Here is a 20,017-nt window from a genome sequence, read left to right on the forward strand (position 1 = left end):
AATCTAATCTCCTTTGAACCTCACTGAAAATACCCGAGTTGACAAATAAGTTTGGCAAGCATTTCAGCCTGGCATGGAAAATCAACAGATACGGAATTTAGTGAAAATTAACATCTGGAAAGATCACTTTTTTTTTAGTTGTCTGTACAAAATGGAAATAAACAGTACTTGGTTCAGCTGGCTCTGAAGTATAAAAATATTATTTCGAGAAGCACTGCTCAAAGGAGCTCTCTCCTAGGACATTACTGGGATACACCCTCTAGTCCAACTGGCAGGACAGCAGATGGCATTCCCAGTTCATTACAATGACAGAGAGTTGCCTTGGCATTTCTCTTCAGGCGGACAGGAGAAATCAATAAAGTGAAATGCCACAATTTTGCTACCGGTGAGTTTTATAAAATGTTCCATAAAGATGCTGGAAATGAAACAAATAAAATACAATAAACTAAATGTCTAGGTCAAAAGGAAAAGGGTGGATCACTCGGTCAAACATTTAAGAACGGTGTGACAAGAACGTCAGTGTATTGGGGGTTGTTAGAAGAAAGGTGCTCGTAAGTTCAAATCAAGTTTCCAGGCTGCAAGTCGTGTTTTTCACCTTTCTTTTAAAAAGGGCACCACAAGTACATTAGATTAAAACATGGGAAAAATCAGATTGGCCTTTGGCTGCAGTTTAGATGTGCCACGATCTAGTGAAATTGACATGAGGAGTTTAAAAAGGAACTATTTGGAGAACAGCAAAAAGTTATGTAATTGCTTAAACTGCGACTAGAGATGTCAGTCGGTTTTATGAGAAAGCACAAAGTTAAAGAAGGCTTTGAAGGATGCTCATATTTTCAAAGCAACCATGTACTAACTCCCACAAAAGCTTGGTAAGCTAATGGCTTTTACATATTGAAAACAGATGTAAAAATGCTTCCAAGTGTATTTTTACTTTCTAAAAATGAAAAAAGCAGAAATATCGTAATGATTCTCACGAAGCTGCTGTGGTGCCCACGTGCTTATACCACAATGCCAATGCTTTCAATCGGCTGTATTATTCTACTGTATATGGCTAGCAAGTGCATGAAAATCCCCGGGATATCAAAGTGTGAGTGAATGTTTATATCATCAACAAATGCAGAACTAAACTAACTACAAATAGTTTTTCACATAACAGAAAATAAAGATGGTTAAAGACTGATTAGATGAGAAATTAATTAAATAAATACGAATACGTACAAAATACAATGCAGGAATACAAATGCACAAATCCTGGAGCCATCACTGTAAATAAAGCCACTAATACTATGACTATGACATAAAGCCTACTATAACTTTTAAGAGTTATTATCAACACAGGATTACAGTACAGATTACCAACATTGTACGAATCCGTGGCTGAGATAATCATATAAAGCTCATATTCCACTCAAGGCACAGGTCCATGAAGGCTAAAGTATGCACTGGCTTTATCTAAGTCTTCAACAAGTTTGACACCCAGACACCTTGTGACCAGAAACAGTGTCTTGTTCCCCCACAGCACCAGAAAGCAGACTTCCTCCAAGATGTTGCCTTGTTACCACAGGATAGCTATATGGTTGTCTCCAGATGCCCGACTGATTGACCCAACACCTGTATACTCCAATCTCTCCGGCACCCATGAGTCACCCATTCAGCTAAGTGTCATTTTGCAATAGGCAGTGAGCTCATTCCATTTCCTCAAGAGTCGTGGAAGAGGGAGCCCTATGTTCCCTTCGACCATTCTTTGTTCTTGTTCATACTGACCCACAACAACAACTGCATTACCCTCTTCTTAAACTTAATGATACCAAGAGCACATTTAGCATAACCTACAAAACACTCTCCACTTGTAGAGTTACTCTCCGACTTATTATATTTATTTATCCAGGCCTCTCTTCTACTTGATGCATATTACTCGTCCATACTTTTTCACATCCCACTCCTGTTTCAAGTCCTCGGGTCACTCTACCGTCTCAGAATTTGAAGACCTGCCTCTACAGAAGGAAAATTACATTTGACTCTAAACTACTCACTCTTCTTTACGCTAGTCACCCAAACCCCGAAACATTCAGGGACAATGCAATCTATTCAGTTTTTATACTGCATATTCATCAACCCCCCTCTTGCTGCGTATTCTGTTGTAACCTTCGTAGCATACATTCAAACCATCAGGGCATCCCTCTTAACCCTAATCATGCTCCGCTCGTCTCGTTTACTCGGCTGCTCCCCTGCTGATGGAGACAGTTATACTCTTGAGCATAAATTTTGCCCTAAGGTGTACTTAAAAAGCCTTCGACGTGGTCAGATTTCAAATTGGTCCGAATATGACTCCATTATAATTGGTTATAGATCTGGGAATCTAACAGAATGTTTTGGAGAAGCAGAAATTTTAGAAGAAAGTCCCATACAGTGAAACCCATTATAGGACCAAGATCGATATCATCCTAAACATAGTCGCAATTTGAAGGCCTACGTACAAGAATCACAAAAAAATACCCTGTTTAACATCCACGACCGCCGCAGTCATAATGCAGCGGTCAGACCGCCACCGCAACCCTGATAGTCAATAGGCTGCCAGGGTCGTAATTGGGCCCATTGTGTTTTATTTAGACTGCTTTTTGCCAAGACGAAAATTTTGCTTGCTGCAATGCACATATCAATTTAATTGATGTATTGCTTTTTTTTTTTTTTTTGGTAGTTTTCCATTTCTAGTTCTCCTTTTTTCAAAATTGTGTTCAAATTTTAAAACTGTATTTTGTCCAATGTAGTCAATGCTTGGAAGTTACCCGTTCCACAAAGGCGCATGCAGCCAAAACTGTTAAATAAACTTAGTTACAAACTTACTTTCCATTCGATACCTTAAACCTCATATTTCACCACCTTCCTCCATCCCACTTTAGCCAAAATCACATTACTTTTCTATCTATAATCTATTCCTAACCACATTCCAACCCCTTCACTCCACAATCATTAATCACTTGCTCTCATCCATTTAACCTTGCTATTTAACATCCCATCTGCTGCGGTCCTTTCCCTTCTTGTCTCAAAACAGTTTTTTTCAAACAGGATGTTAACAAATATTCTGTTGATACCTCTTCCAAACAGTCTAGTTAATTTCTTCTTCACACATCTGGAGAGTACCTATCATCAATAGCAGAATCTCACACTGCACTAAAAAATACCCTGTGCAACTGCTCTTCTGCAGAATTAACTCCACTAGGAATGAACACTTTTGAATCTCCCACTTCATGCCTCTGATCCCTTTGCTAACACTGCTTTTCCACACCACTCTTTGATGACCTGACTTTTGCTATGGACAAACAAGTTTCTTGATGCCTTATCTGTTAGAGATTCTACTTGGCTGCAGATTCCTTACCTTGGAATATTCTCCAGGAGCCACTCTGGATCGGGAAGTTTTAGAGCAGTGCCCCTGCATGTCAGTAGGTGTAGTCATTCAGCTCCACATTATCAGCGCCGACCATGCCGGAAATGCCATGCACAGTGTCTGTATAGGCGCCGCATTGATGTTACTTTACTTTTGCAACTTTCCACACCAGGAGCACAGAGCTATGATAAAGACTGACAACTGGTGTGAAAATCTAAGGCCCTCAGAAGGGAGACCCTTGCATTGTAATCAGATTGCAGAGTAGAGAGGATGGGAGGGTCGATAAGGAACTTGCTGCTGGACACAGTCTGTACCAGATAAGGTGTTACCAAATATAAGTTACTTTTTCATCTTTTAGCCGCATATTCCTTACCTTAGAATAGATACCCAAGCAATGCTCCCTGGAGGAGGGCCTGCAAAGCCAATTTAAACTAGAAAACCCTGCAGGAACGAACTGACAAAATGCCTGTCATGATGGACCTGACTGTACAGGCAGTAGTTCTTGGTAAATGTGTGCATGGATATGCATATTACTGCATGACAGATGCCCAAGATCAGAACTCCGTGGGCTAATGCAATAGTCGCACGTTTGGCTCTGGTGGAATGAGTGTGCAAGCCCTGAGCGAGATGCCTTGCAGATGTTTATGCAGAGTACTATCCATCTTGAGATGGTCCATTTCTGTACAGTCTTACCTTTCTTGGGTCATGCATACCTCGCTAAAAGTTAATCGTCCACACAGAACTCTCTTGTGCGATCAAAATAGAAAAACAATGCTCTTTTTGGGTCCAGACGGTGGAGCCTCTCCTCCTCTTTGGAAGGGTAAGGCAGAGCAAAGAAGGTGGGAAGGGTGAAATTCTGACCTACATGAACAAAGTCTCAATCTTCGGAAGGAAGTAAGTAGGAATGTGTCTGGATAGATGGTAGTGTAGGAAGGGTGTGTAGGGAGGGTGTGCAGAGAGTGCCTGCAATTCGCTGACTCTTCTGGCTGACACAATGGCCATGAGAAAAGAAGTCTTGATGGTCAATAACTGAGGAGGGCAACTGTGCAGAGGCTTAAAGGGTACTCATTAAACAAGTCAGGGCAAAGTTTAAGTTCCACTGGGGCATAATGAATTGGCCTGAGAGGAACCATATGTTGTAAACCTTTGAGGAAATTAGCCACAACAGGTGACTTGAACAAAGGTGTGGTCCGGCAACCACAAAAATGTTGAAATGGCTGATAAGTAACCTTTAACCATGCCCAGAGCACAGCTCTGCTGAGACAAGTATAGAATAAACAAAAGAACCTGAGAAAGTGGTGCAGAAAGAGGATTGATGTTCCTAGAAGCACATCATGCCACAAATTTATCCCAGCTCCAGGCATATACCGACTTGTTGGAGGGTCGCCTGACTGTCAGAATAACATTGCTATCCTTCACTAACCACGATCACTGTGCCATCTGTTTGGAGCACCTACGTTTGTTTTTGTATTTTACTACACTATATCGCTGATGTATGCATATATATATATATATATATATATATATATATATATACATATATATACATTTCTCCAAAAACACAATATATAAAAATCAAAGTCTGGCACTCCTTACAAAAATATGATGGTCTTCATTTATTCGAAAAATGTTCATGAAGCAGAAACATAGGGCAACGCGTTTCAACCTTCGCGGTCTTCTTCCTTGGCCCTTCTTACAATACATGTCTAACAAAGTTTGTTAGACATGTATTGTAAGAAGGGCCAAGGAAGAAGACCGCGAAGGTTGAAACGCGTTGCCCTATGTTTCTGCTTCATGAAAATTTTTCGAATAAATGAAGACCATCATATTTTTGTAAGGAGTGCCAGACTTTGATTTTTATATATTGTGTTTTTGGAGAAATTTAAAATGGGTCCTGTGCCCATGAACTGAGCACCAACCTCGACAGGCGAGCCCTGGAAGGAACACAGGATTACCTTTGGCTGATATATATATACATATATATATATATATCTATATATATATATATATGTATGTATAAGTACAACCATAAAATAACTGGTTTGTAAAATCATCAACCAGATTATTATTTTTTTATTGTTGCCTGGGAAGCGCAGGCTTAAAGTTCCCATGAGGGAACCACTGTTCTGTGTACTGACTACCAAAGGCTGCCAGCCCTACGTCACTCCTATAGTAAGTGCAGATAATTTCCCAATATATTCACACAGCACATTAATCTATCTGACCTGATGCTATAAGTTTTATGAAAGTTCTGGAAGGTAAAATATATGCTCTGCTGGTCCTTACACAGAACAAGCGTATGTTTTTCATTATTTGGGATATGTTTCATCAGCTCGAGGCACTGCTGGTGCAAGAGTTCCTTTTCCAATGCTACTTGTGCAAGATGGTGACTATGTGGTGTGCCCCTCGTCCCTTATGTAGCACTTCTTGCAATATATGTTACAAGGAGCGAGCTAAACGGCTCTGCCTCCCTGATCTATATTAATGGATGCTGAAGCAAAGCTATTAATTTTAAAGTCAATGTACCTGGCATCACACCTACTCTACAGTGTCCTCCCTAAGTGATTTTTCCCACACAAACAACATCTTTCAAAGGTTTATCAAATTGACTGAATACTTTTCCATCACGACCATAAGAAGCATACACTTAAATATATGGATAGCAATTTTGGAAGCAAAATCATTTTTTTACTATAATAATCATAGACATCCTGGGAAATTGCAATTACAATTTATTATTCTTCCTGGCAATATATTCACCAGTTTTTGAGTTGTTCATCTGAAACGTTGTTTCCTACCCAGTGATCTGTATTTCCAAATAAGTTAAATAATATGTGCTTCATGTGTTTAATAAGATATGTACACACAAAACAGAAGACAGAACTCTGGGTAGTTCCCACGTTTAGGTCAAGAGCAGCTTCAGTAAGGAGCACCCTGCAACACCAGTGACTCTAGCTTTGCTCACCTCAAATGTCTGTTTTTCTAGCACAGTTTTTAAGCGTGTGATAGGCACAGTGCCATCCACGCCAAGCTGGAATGCAATCAAGTTATTTGCCATTTGTACAGCAAAATCTTTAAGCACAGGATTGGCCCAGTGCCATCCTTGCCGAGCTGTAGAATGACAAAAGCCTTTCACCACTGCACGAACAGTATTACAGCTTTGGACTAGTAAAATTCCAACCTGTATGAGCAAAGCTGGAATGAGCAAAAGCAACCCCTGACACGTGTTTCAATGTCATTACATCTTTCCAGAGAGGTTTATCTTTGCCCAGGCACATGGGAGCACCCAGTATAAGTCAAAACAAAACCGTTTCAGGGTTAGAGTGAAGCCTAAATTATGCAAAACAGAAGATAGAACTCGGAGTAGTTCCCAAGTTTAGGTGGAGAGCAGCTCCAGTAAGGAGCACCCTGCAACACCAGCTACACTAGATTTGCTCACCTCAAATGCTTAACTCCCACACTTACAGTGTCTACTGATCGCCTCTCCTCCTTCCATTCAGTGGTTTCTGGGATATCCCCTCAACACTAGCAGTCACAGTGGTTGTGACTCTCTGGCCCTTGTAAGTTCCTTTCTTTCTACATCATATTGTTGCCTTTGACCAGCCCTTACCTTACCTAACTCTTTTTTCTATTCTTTATCTACAACTTCAATTGATCTTAATTCTGCTAGTCCTGATGAAGACCTTGATATTCTTTATGCGGTTGAAACGTCATCAATATGCAGACAGTCTGCCAGACAATACTTTCTCAAACTGATCTACAGAATCTTTGGTCAACTGTTTTTGTATACGCACTGTTCACTGTTCACTTTTGCTGCATTGTGTGAACATTATTTGATCATGATAGTGTTCATGATTCATGAATAAAAAGCTATTTTATCTCATAATAATTATATTTCTTGGGACCTGGCTAGTTTATCTTGCATTTAGTTATACTGATCACATACTGCGACACTGACCCATCCAGAAACATAGTTATTACTTTGCGAAATGAGTCCACAGTGAACTGCTGTGCTAATAACGTTATGCTTCAAGCATGGTTCTCATGTGGCAAATTAGTTGAAGGTTAAGCAGCTATTTCATTCCATCCAGCAATCTTCTGATTTGCTTTTCTTGCTATTATTGCATCCTAACTGGTTTCTTGGTTATGGATTTCAGATTTTCATGCTGTTCAAGTGCCTCATTGTTGTTCCCACACACTGAAAATGCCTTCATAGTGGAAAAAGGGAGGAACATAAGCAAATTCAATTATGCAATAGTTTTTCAAATTCAGAAATGTAGATTTATTTTCAAATATGTAAGTGCATAAATGCTAATATATGTGAGTACCTCTAGGAAGCACCTTCCCAGCAGCATTCCTGTAATTTTTTTAATGGATTCCAAGAGTGTGGAAATTTGGCCCAAATGAAGTAGTTACCTTTAAGAGCAAAATTCTAACTTTCTTTGTGACCTAGGGCTTCATGAAACCAGTTAGCACTGGCTCACTCATCAGCAATACGGAGTTGTTTCATCAGAACAGTGCGAGAGAAAACAGTAAATTATTTAATTTAAATAGAAAGAAACAGGACCATATGTGCAGAGTAAAACATAATAATCTCAAATGCTACTAACTGTACGGTCTGAAAGACCAAGAATTCAGGAATGAGACAGTCTGCTTGTGTCTTGCTGTATGTTTGGCAATTGTCAATTCTAAGTGATGAAAAATACTATATTTACAATGTTTGGTGAAGAAAGTAATATAATTGAAATTGTCCATTGTGGACCACTATTTTTTGTTATAGTTTTTTTTATATTTAAAAAAAACCTTCAAGAAACTGACATTTCCAAAAGCACAATTTACTTTTCAGACCGCAGCAAGTTCAAGGGTGATTGACATTTTCTGCTTAAAACCTGAGTACAAGATATTACTTCATGTCTGCAACAGGAAATTCAATATTTCAGTCAGATACAGTTCCTATTAGCTTAATTATGACCATCTGTAAAACATGGCTTTTCATTTTTTAAGAGCTGTTTTAACCTTCAATAGTGGTACTTGTGGATGAGAAGATGGAGAAAAAATGATTAGGAAAAATAAATTGCTGCGGGTTGAGATCCTTGAGGTACACAAACAACATCACTGGAATGGGACCAAAGGGAATGGCAGGAGCATTGGTGTATTAACTCCTGCATCATTCCCAGCGCCTCCCCACCGCTTTGCATATGGCATTTAGATTCTTATCAGAATATAGAGAATGGCCATATCATGCTTCCAAATCACTAAAACTAATTTTAAAACTGTTTACGCTCCATAAGCTGCTTTAACATTATCAGAGACATTAATTGTCTTCAGGAAACTAAGGGTTATCACAATCTGGCTCAGTCTCTAGGTGTTTATCACACAAATTTAACAAAGTAATGAAAACAAATGCAAACCATTCAGTTACAATGCAAAACCCAAAATATGTTGTAGGACACATCCGTTTCCACATACTTCAGTAAAAGTGCCTTAAAAATCAGGTTAATGACTGAGTAACATTTAATTTGACATTTCGTTAATTCAAGCATAATTCTATTAATATAAAGTCACAAAAAACAACATACCATGCGGATCTCCTCACCTCTTGTTCATGCTCTATCCTCATGCTGGGATTTGCATTTACTTCAAGTAAAACAGGTTTCAAGTTTTTCATAAGAAGGACATCAAACCCTAAAATCTGTACATAAAGGATAAACAAAAATTATGTTGGAAGTTGAAATACATATCTTTTTTAACATTATTTTGTATTCACCAATTTTAAGTACATTGAGAGCATAGAATGCTACAATAACTGTATTCTACCGCGGTTGTCATCAATATAGCCCATAGCACTTTTTTCCTCAGACAAAAACTTATGCTTGTCACGAATTTGTGCCTAAAGCCCCATGTGTAAAGCACTAGCTCACCCTCACAGAGATGGCGCAGAATTTCAGCACACGGTACCACACATGATAATCCTCTAATCCTCACCACAACCCCTAAAATACATCAAATTACCTGCGGAAAATGAAGAGCAAAGTAAAAGATAAAACCGATGTAATCCAAAAAGTGGATTATATATACTTATGTGCTAAATCAGGTAATGCTAACATATCTAACACAGAACAGTTATTACTTTGGCAATACGTAAAACATTTCTGACTGTGAAAAAACAATGGCACAGAACACAATTACTTAATGAAGGGATCAGTAAGTAGGTATTACCTTAATAAAGTAGTTAAGTTCTGTGATTCACAAATAACGCTAGCCAAAGCGAGGTCAATAGTTGGCTAATCCACAAATCAAGAATACCATGCTGTTTACAACAAAAAGCAGTCTTACTTATCTTAGACCAGAGGTCTTCAAACTGGGGTGCGGGCCCCCATAGTGGGGCCTCAAGTGATCCCAGGGGGGGGCCCAGACTCTGGCCAAAATAAATATTATACAGATAATGGGCTTTTTTTAAGCAGAAGCATGTTATTGCAGTTTTAAAAAGGTAACAGGACTTAACTGCAATGTTTAAATAGGTTTAGACATATTTAAACATTTCCATGTTTATAAAATAATTGTGAAAAATTCTGAGGGGGGCCCAATGATTTTTATTTTTCAACTGGGGGGGCGCGGCATTAAAAAGTTTGGAGGCCTCTGTCTTAGACGGTTGGCTGTGGGAATAAAGAGGGTGCGGCTTGGGAAACGTAAACTTATTGATTGCTTCTCTAATTGGACCTAAAAGCACATCGCCTTACAGCTTAGATTCTGGACACTAATGCCACCTAATGAATTATAGTAGTTCTTCCAATGACATGGTGAGTACAATGTATTTAAAAAGAACACAATACAAATCATAAAAAGCACTAGTGCTTGCCAAAGAGTGCCACTTTGAAAAGGGGGCCAGCTATCTGACTCTTAGAGATTTCCTGGAGTTCTGGGTCCACACAGGCAGGCTGCATTCAGCAGGGCACCCAACAGCAGCAGAAGAGTCCTGGTGCAGCAATAGCAGTCCTTGCTCAGCAAACAAGTAAGCAGAGCAGACTTTTCAGAAGGGGAGTCCTAATTCTTTGCAGAGTCCATAGGTCCATAAGTGAACACACTTTTTTGAATTCTGAATAGTCTTTTTACATGTCATTTCATGAATTATTTAAATGCCAAAGATGGTGTTGGCTCGGCTCGAGCTACGACTCTTCGAGGCAAACGAGACCCTTGGCTCGGCTCTCCATTAATTTGCTGGCTCGCCCACCTCTAATGTATGCATACACTGAATACGAGAGCTGGATAAATGACTTGACCGAGGAATTATGGGTTAGCTTAGCAGAATTTATCCTTATTTGTAAATAAAAATCCACTTACAGTTACACAAAAAAGTGCACTACTTTGCAAATGCCCTCTTTTAGAAAATGCAAAATGTAGGCTGTGTGTGGGGCTGTCATACCACTTACACAAACAAGAGGGAGACACGATTTTTGGAAGGGTGATTCAATGCACCAACGCAACACCCTTTATTCATGTCTATAGTTTAGTTTAGTTTAGTTTAGGAGATTTGTAAAGCGCACCAGACATGATGCCTTTGAAGCCACTAGTCAGTGGGGCTGCTGATGTCAGGCAAGGCCTAAACACCTCCACTGTGGCGCTTGGAAGCAAATGCACATGGCTCTTTTTGCGTGTATATATGTGGCAATTGCCTGCTTCTGCACCAATAAATGTGGCAAGTGTGCATTTATGCACAAATAAACGTGCTTACTGAGTACATTTGATAAGCTTCCTATATGTTTTTACTTCTTCGAGGATTTTCTCTCTTGGCGAAAGCCATTCTACTACATTCCCACATAATATAGGAATGTTTCTCCTTCAATCCTATCCTGAATAGAGATGAGCTAGTGCCCTTGACAGGAGTAAGGGCCACATGTACAAAAGAATAGCGACTCGGAAGTCAGTCGCAAACTGGTTTGCGAATGGAAAAACAGCTGTATGCCATGTACAAAAGCCATTCGCAAACCAAAAATGGTGAGGCATCCAAATTGTGAGACGCTATTTTCTGCGAAGGGAAATAGCGAATTGGTATAAGAGAATCCCTAACAGCGACTTACAATGGGGTGTTTGAAAGAGTTGCAAATAGCGAATAGTCGCTATTTCGCCCATTTGCACATGTAATTTACCACAATTCAAACCAGGTGGTAATTGGGTGCAAGCTATAAAGGCAGGCCCAGAATGCACCACAGCTGTTCACAATGGCCGCCCTGTACGTGATGGCAAGGATGATGCGCATACCGGCTGCCCAGCAGAAGAGGAGGCGGATACAAAAGTGGATTTTCCGAGTAAGGCTGACCATTTTTGACCAAACAGAGGAAGAGTTATATGACAAATACAGGCTAAGTAGCACTGTCATTGTGCCCTCTTAAAGCTACAGCTAGAAAGCAGTACTCTGTACAGCAATTCCATCCCACCGTTGTCCAATTGTGCTCATCGCACCTTTTAGCTGCTGGAAGTTACCAGGATGTGGTAGCTGTTGCAGGTAGGGTGTCGCAAAACGCCCTTTTGTGTTTCTTCCGGTCTTTCCTCAATGTCCTGCTTCTCAATATCCACCACCATATATACACGCTCAGGAATGATGAAGAAATGCAGATTACCAAATTGCAGTTTAACCAGTTTGCAATATTTCCCCAGGCCACAGGGTGTATAGATGGGACACGTGTGCTCATATCTCCCCCCATCTCATCTTGAATCCCTTTTTAGGAACCAGAAAAACATGCACTCCCCTAATATACAAGTGGTTTGCAATGCCCACAAAATAATCACTGACATCGTATCACAATATCCAGGGAGTACCCATGACTCCTACATGTCCAGGCACAGCGGAATATACAGATGACTGAAAAGTGAGGAGTTTGATGACCGGTACACTTTAGGTACTGACAAATAATGTAAAAGCTGATATGTAAGTGCCCAATCCGCACAAAACGTATGTTGACTCACACGTATATATGTTTCAGGTGACAGTGTGTATGGCCTACATCCCTGGATCCTCACACGCTACCTTTCTCCCACCACCCAAAATGAAAGGCGATACAACACTACACATCAACGCACCAGGACTGTGATAGAGAGGGACATTCGGGCTTTTGAAATCTCGTTTTCGCTGCCGCCATAAAAGTGGGGGGAAGGCTTGCAATACAGACCAGACACAGATTGTGAGATTGTAGCAATGTGTGCCATCCTGCACAATATTGTCTGCAGGAGAGGCCTCCACATTGCGATGTCTAAATCTGATTCAGAGGAGGAGGATCCTGGTTCACCTGTTCAGCATCCAATAGAGAGCAGAGCAGAGCAGTAGGGGGGAGAAGGAGCAAGGACCACATTGCTTACATTACTTCACAAAGGAAAGACATTCTCAAATCCACAATACTGTAAAGAATTGCCACCACACTTAATGGCAGGTGTTACCAAACAGTTGACAGACAGTCATTCTCAATAATTCTGATACCATGTGGTCAACATGCAGGTCGGTTACAGCACCGACAGCAAAAGGAAAACAATTATATCCACTGATTGCTGCCCCTCATTTATTTTCTGGGAGCGTGTCCCACCATGCTGAGGTGTGACTGCCACTGCATCACAGCACATGTGCATCTGTGGCAGAGATGCTGCTGATGCAGGATAACTCACCATCATAAGCCTTTACACCCACTCCACTAGCAAAATGTGCTGTTTGGATTGCCTCCACTGCTGCTGTCATCTGCGCAAGGCCTCTTGAGACAACCCTACTGAAGTCACCCATCTCCACCTGTGGCATCACAGTACGCTTGGATAGTGTTGTGATGGCCTGTGCGAGTCTCCGAATGGCCCTGGCCCTGGCATCCAAGGGCATAGCTTTGCTCCTTTCCCTGCACCTGTAAGTGCTCCTGTCCTCCGCCATCTGGGTGCAGTGTTTCACTACAGCACCCGTAAATTTGTCTATTATCGTGTCCATGTGGGCCTGATTGTCTGCCAACTGATTGGCGACTGTGATGAACTCCACTGCTTTGGACTGTTGCATTGCCTGCAATTTGCAGTATACTATTCTCATCTGTTTGTGCTGCAGGTGCTGAACCTGCAGCATCGATGCCTCAAGCTCACCATACACTGTCTGTTGTTCAGCAGTCGCCTGAGATCCAGAAGCCTGAGACGGATGACGGTGCCTACAGACATGAAGAGTGGAGCACTGCTGTTAAAACCAGACAAGTGGATGCGGGTTGGAGTGGGTGGCTGTAAGGCATCCTCACCTTCAACTGATGGTGGCTGTGGGGAGACGGACACACTGCTGGAGTGGCCATGAGATGTACTAGGCAGACTCTCAAGCACTAATGTTTCTTCTTTCTCCATCTGCGCCTGTTCTCCACCCTCATCTGTTGGGCCTGCAATGTCTTCCCCAAGTGCATCTAACTGTACAATGGAGATACCATTAAACAGTGTTACGTGTGAAACACATTCTCATTGGTCACACAAATTCATTGTACAAATTTCTGACACTGACTACACTGTCTCTGTCCATGACTACAATTCTCCCATCAACTTGCTATGTGTGTTTAAGTTTGTTTGACATGCATGTGGACACCAGGTTCAAGCCCTGAAATGTTGCCATAATTAAAGTTTAGCACTTACAGTGCCGATGCAGAGTGTCCAGGGTGACAAATCCAACAACAGCCTCTGGTGCCAGGGTGCTCTCCACCGTCGCTTCCAGTGTTGTGGTTGGTGGTGCAGTAGAGGGTCCTCCAGTGGCACAGGACCAGATGAGGTGTGTTGCAACCTTTTCCCTTGTGCAGGAACAGAGGTCATACCACCTCTTGCGAATACCTTCCACAGAGCGCTGTTCCACGCCCACAGCATTTATCTTCGGCGGCATCCCCTTCCATATCTTGAGCTTCTGTGTCTCTAGAACACTCATGGATGCCAGGCCAAACAGGAGGTCATGGCTGTTGCAACACTCCTCAGTTTTCTCTTCCTCCCCAATGCCTCCTTCCCCTGCTCCTGGTTGGCCATTCCTGGTGTTGGGTGCCTGATGATTGGGGTCCTTAGATCACTGCCTGTGCTCTGCAGCTCCCCAGCCTCTCTCTGCCTCCCTTCCAGGCAGCTGGTATCATGAGCTTCCTGTTTCAGGGGTTATCTCCCTGAACCAGGAAGCAGAATCACTATTTATTGATGCAGTCGCTATTTGTGAATGCATTTGCTATTGACAACCGAATAGGTACTCGTAAAGTGCGATTTCTTATTTTGCAAAGCCATTCGTTTCCAAGTCACAATTTCCAGGGGCAGGGTGGGGGGCTGCTACCATACATGACATTTTGGGCCATATGTAGTAAACTTCCGAATTGCGACCCGCAAATTGCAAGTCAGAGCGACTCGCAATTTGTGAGTCGCAATTCGGAATTATGGATGGTGTCCCTGACACCATCTGCGACTCGCAAGGGGGTCGCAAAGGCCCACCTCATTAATATTCATGAGGCGGGCGGCATTCACAGGGACGGTGGCCTGCTACGGACAGCAGACCACCATGTCTGTGACTGCTTTTTAATAAAGCAGTTTTTTTTATTTTTTGTAGTACAGCCCGTTTTCCTTAAAGGAAAGCGAGATGCATTACAAAAACGACAAATGAAACGTTTTTGTTTTATTTTTTTCGGAGCAGGCAGTGGTCCACGGGACCACTGCCTGCTCTGAAAAAATGTATGCAGTGCCATTCCCAACGGGGAAGGGGTTCCATGGGGACCCCTTCCCTTTTGCAAATGGGGTACCACCCCTTTCAAATGGGTGCAAACTGCAATTGTTTGCGACCGCGGTCAGAAAGCAATCCTGCATTGCACTGCGACTCGCAATTAGGAAGAGGACACCCCTTCCTAATTGCGACTCGCAAAGCCGTTTTGTGATTTGGTAACCAGGTTACCGAATCGCAAAACAGGTTTTGTGCATTGCAAAGTGCAGTTTGCGACATGCAAAATGCTTCCTACATCTGGCCCTTAGTGATTTCCTAATTGCGATTCACTAAAGATCGCAATTAGGAAATTTCAAAATGGCTTTTTCATACATCTGGCCCCAAATCTCTTAAATGAAGAAGGATTCGTCTACCAAAGGTTTGTGAAAACCCATAATCTCTCAAGTTGCTCAGAATCAATCCACTTAAGCAGGAGTCCCCCCTCAATACAGGCCACCTCCTGTCCTGAAACAACACTACACACCCAGGAAAGCAGATCTGCTGACTAATGGTAGGACACCATCCTGCTTTATTCTGCAAGAGCAAAAACATTTACGTGCTTATAAATTACAGTATTTACATAGATAAATTGATCTCTGTGAATCCGATCCCCAGTTTGTAAATAATGACAGATCTGTTCATCAGCTTTTCAAGCTTTTTCCTAAAATTTCTGAGCCTGTGACCCAGATCAGGCTCACATCATGAAAAAAACCTCAAGGATCAAGGGAAATGACACCTTTTTTGCGAGGGAGGCTACATTGAAGTAGCAATGTATTACATTATCACTTTATTTCAGAACGTGTGGTGACTTTAAAGAGAGGCCAGCATGATGGGCACTGATGTCACAGGGTTTGGCAAAATAAAGAACAGAAAGTAAAAGACTATGTCGAGAAGCGAGGAACTAAAGCAGGTGTGTGCGTGGCGGTGAACAAGGCTGTTGGAGCACAACTCATTGATTGACTACAGACATGATTTACTGACTTGTGTGGGCTTTTAGGCAGCCATCTTTATCCACTTGCTTGTTGTTGTGCCATTCACACTTTCTTCTTTCTAAGCCTACGTCAGCATTAGATCTCTTCACTGTGAGTGAGTGTACCCTCCTCTTTGTCAAGGTGCACATCACATACAAAGTAGTTATTTTCAGTGCTAAGGATTAATAAGGCAATGCGTGTTTTTTGACAAAAAATATTTTGACTTTTATCCAATTTATTATCTTTTTATTCTGGTGGGGACTTGGCGATTCCCCCAACAATCGAGCTGAACAAAAACATGACTAAACAAATCAAGCATTGCCAAAGCCAAAAGGCATGCTGCTTATTCTACAACTAATGGGTTTTGTGCCAATGCTTCTTGTTACTAGGATTTCAAATGATTGCCATTTAACATACAAACCACCCTGGTTTGAAAGCTGCAGAACGTTTTACAAGCGAATTGTTGCAACCAGCACATCTCAAACATGAGGCCCTGTGCATGAGATATGGTCGGGATTATAGATATAGAAATCACAATGTGCACAGGAGGGAGTCATGTAGCTGGTAAACTGGTCAACAACACACTTTGCAGGTAGGTCCAATTCACAAAGTAATTTATGTATTTAAGTTCAATTTAGGTGCACAAATAGCTTAATTAATGAGGGCGAATCTATGTTAAAAATTACTCATACATGCTTTTTTGAGTAAACGCTCTCACAGTGGCAGAGGGAGGAAAATGTACATGTTTCTAGGTATTGACAAACTTTTCCACTGCCCATTCCCACCTTCGAAAGGGAGGGAACACTCCAAGAATTGATGGATGTGTCTGGCGGATGTTTTTGCTCACATTGAAATTATTTTCCCAGGGAAATAAGGAAAAGTAAACAACTGCATTGGTACGGTACTACCCACAAAGCATGAAGTCATAACGCTATGTAGGTCTGGTAGAAACCCACTTCAATACGCATTTTATTGGCGACTGTCATTAAAAACTTGGATACTGAAATACTAGTCAAGGTCTTAGCAAGACTCAGTCTCCCATAATGACAGGACTGCTCCTCTGTGATCAAACTATCTTTAGACTAGGGAAGCCGACAGCACACAACATACACTCACTTTTTTGTTCTTATGCTTCAGATAAGCCCAGAACTTCCATCTGCTGCATTTTTGTTTTTTAGAAATTGAGAAAGCATTTGACTTCCTAGACTGGACATGCATGTTTATGGTAATTAAACGCTTGTGGCTTACCAAGAAATATTTTCATTGGGCACCCTGCGATTCAAGACACCGACCGAACGTGTGAGTAAATGGGAACTTATCCGCTAGCGTGTGAATTACCAGTGTGCGCACCAGGCCTGTCCACCGTCGCCACTGGGAATGGATCCCTTAGTATGCGTACTGCCTGAACGTTACTCAGATAGCAGAGTATGGCCGGGCGACGCGTACTGGGATTGCTATATGCTGATGACCTTTATGTAAGGCATCTTGAAGTTAACTTGACGCTCATTCTTAGGAAAATAATCCAACTCGGGTATATCAAAGCTGAAAATAAGCTGGAAGAAGTCAGAGATTTTCCCACTCACATAACAGGGAAATAAATTACATAGCGGTAGCGATGTAATGATACATGACGACTATGAGATAGTTACATCTAAATTACATGATCAAATAGACAGATGGATACTTTCATACCTGGAGTTAACATTCTAGTCTTTTTTCTTAGAATATCCCTGTGAATGGGTTCTGTTTTAGAACGACTGGATATGGACCGCTTCATAATTCTAAACTGGGTGATCAATGTGAGAATAGTTGGGTGGTGGATGAAGCTTTTCTTTCTCTACGACAAACTGAAGTATCCCAGCAAGAGATGGCGTTGTCCATTTATATGGAAGATTAGCACATTTTGGTGACACCTGGACAGTTCCATGTGCCTTTGGTCTGTGGAAGCTTCAACATCATCAAAGAACTCGGAGGTTCTCAGGGTACTATTCGCAAGAGTTATTAGCTTTTTTATTTTTTAATATCTGGCCCTTCTCAGCATTTACATCTCTGTGAAGCAAGTCCTTGAGCCATTTAATTTCAGAAGTCCTTACTTCTAAGGAGCTACAATCTGCACACTTTGCTCATAGATGTATCCTGCTTTTAAGTGTCACTCCGCGGAGCCTGTTTTATTGAAACGTTGGTGCAATATTTTTTTTCATCTTTCCCTCTTCCAGCGCAAGCTCTGCCTCCCTGCGTCAATCCTGTCTTCAGGTATTGTTTCCATCAAGCTCAATGTGGCATGTTGGTGCTGCCAGTAGCCCTCAATATGAGGCAACATCAGGCTTAGCAGCGCTTCTCAATTACAAGCAGCGCACATAGCAGCTGGAATACTCTAGGTGAGAACAGTCTCCTCACCTCTCTCGCTGTAGATGTCTATCTCTGCCAGCGTGCACTCGTTTGACTGTTCTTCGTGTGGGGTGAGTTATGGATTAGTGAGAGCTGGTGTTTCTGTGCCCACCTTCTCATTAAAGACATTCTCTCTGTCCCTTGATAATTGCCTAATAGCTCTAAAGGATTGGTCCTTTATTTATAGTTTTTGGACTTATTTGATTTTAGCTTGGATCTGTTTCCTTCACCTCTAAATAGTTAGTAGACCTTCTGCGCCATTCCACGTGCCATCCTTTGCGCTCATGGGTTTTTTAATCCAGTGTTTGACAAGAGTGCACAACTTCACCATCTATTGGACAAAAGTTGCAACTGTTTTATACACTAAATATTTTCCTTGCTGCAGTGGTTAACATTTTTAGGTGAATTTCATGTATCGTGTCGGGTACCAGTGTAAAATGTACTCTGGTATAACACTGCATACTAGTGTGTTTTGTTATATAATTTATTGTTTTATATATATATATCCTTTTCTTTTGTCTCTTTGCCTCCGTCTAATCCAGTTACTTATCACCAGTTTGCCAAACAATACCCCTCCTCCTATCTTTTTGGCATCTTCAGGGTGTACCAATTCTCACATGGTCAAAATGGAGAAAAAAAGGTTTTGCTAATTATTTGAAGGTGGTTGGGTCAAAATTAACTGCAAAACAAACATCCTTTTTACTCTATCTCGTAGGGCCCAAGGAAGAAGAAGCTTTACAAGATCTGGATCTATCTGATTGTGAGGAAAAATGGCACAGCCACCCTGAAAGAATATGAGATTGCCTTAAAAAACTGGATTAATATTATTCTCCTGAAATATCTACTGCTGATCAACACCATCACTTTGGCATAAGAAGCCAAGGACACGATGAATATAGAGGGATGCATCGCTGCATTATGCCAGCTGGCATCCACTTGTAATTTTGAAAAAAAAAAAACACACACAGGCGAAATTATTAGGGACCATTTGATGTTGAAAAGCAATAAATTCAAAAACGGAGAGGAACTGTGGCTTACAGGCAATCCCAAATTAAATGAAGTGATCAAGGCAGCTATACAAATTAAACATTTGTATATTTTGAGGAGTGAAACAGAGGCAAGAGTATCACTACTATGATTCATGTTGGTGAAACTAGATCTAACTCACCGTCCAAGTCTTAAGATACAGAAAGATTTAAGAGAATTTGTTTTTGATGTCATAATCCTGGTCCCATGACCAATAATAAAGATTGCCCTGTCATTACATTTATTCATAAAATATGTGACGGGGGCACTTTTCCAAATGTTGAAGGAGTGTTAAAAGTAAGGATAACATTTTTCAAATGACTTCTGAGTTGGGTGAGGCGGTTTTGCTGGTCAATAAAAGTGACAACAGTATGTACTGTGGACATCTCTCTGATGTTGGTCACTAAATGGAACTGGAATTTCCATGATGCGTAGTAATGGAGGAAAACCGATTGAGCTGATTGGGTATTTCAATGTGATAATTACATATAGAGGCAATTATTTGTAAGGGAAAGTTTATATTACAATGGTTGA

General features: G+C 41.2%; 1 protein-coding gene across 2 annotated transcripts in view; it reads right to left on the bottom strand.

Moving 5' to 3' along the window:
* TTLL11 (tubulin tyrosine ligase like 11) overlaps nt 1–20,017 on the bottom strand; it is a 490,512-nt gene that overhangs the window by 240,386 nt on the left and 230,109 nt on the right. Inside the window, exon 5 of one of the 2 annotated variants that reach the window (XM_069241682.1) lies at nt 8,982–9,077. In XM_069241682.1, coding sequence (XP_069097783.1) covers nt 8,982–9,077 — 96 coding nt within the window. Of the gene's footprint in view, nt 1–8,964; nt 9,078–20,017 lie in introns of those variants that run through there. The other variant, XM_069241683.1, reaches the window with a different exon arrangement.

The sequence above is a fragment of the Pleurodeles waltl genome, chromosome 6, assembly GCF_031143425.1.
Source record: "Pleurodeles waltl isolate 20211129_DDA chromosome 6, aPleWal1.hap1.20221129, whole genome shotgun sequence".
NCBI classification, from domain to species: domain Eukaryota; kingdom Metazoa; phylum Chordata; class Amphibia; order Caudata; family Salamandridae; genus Pleurodeles; species Pleurodeles waltl.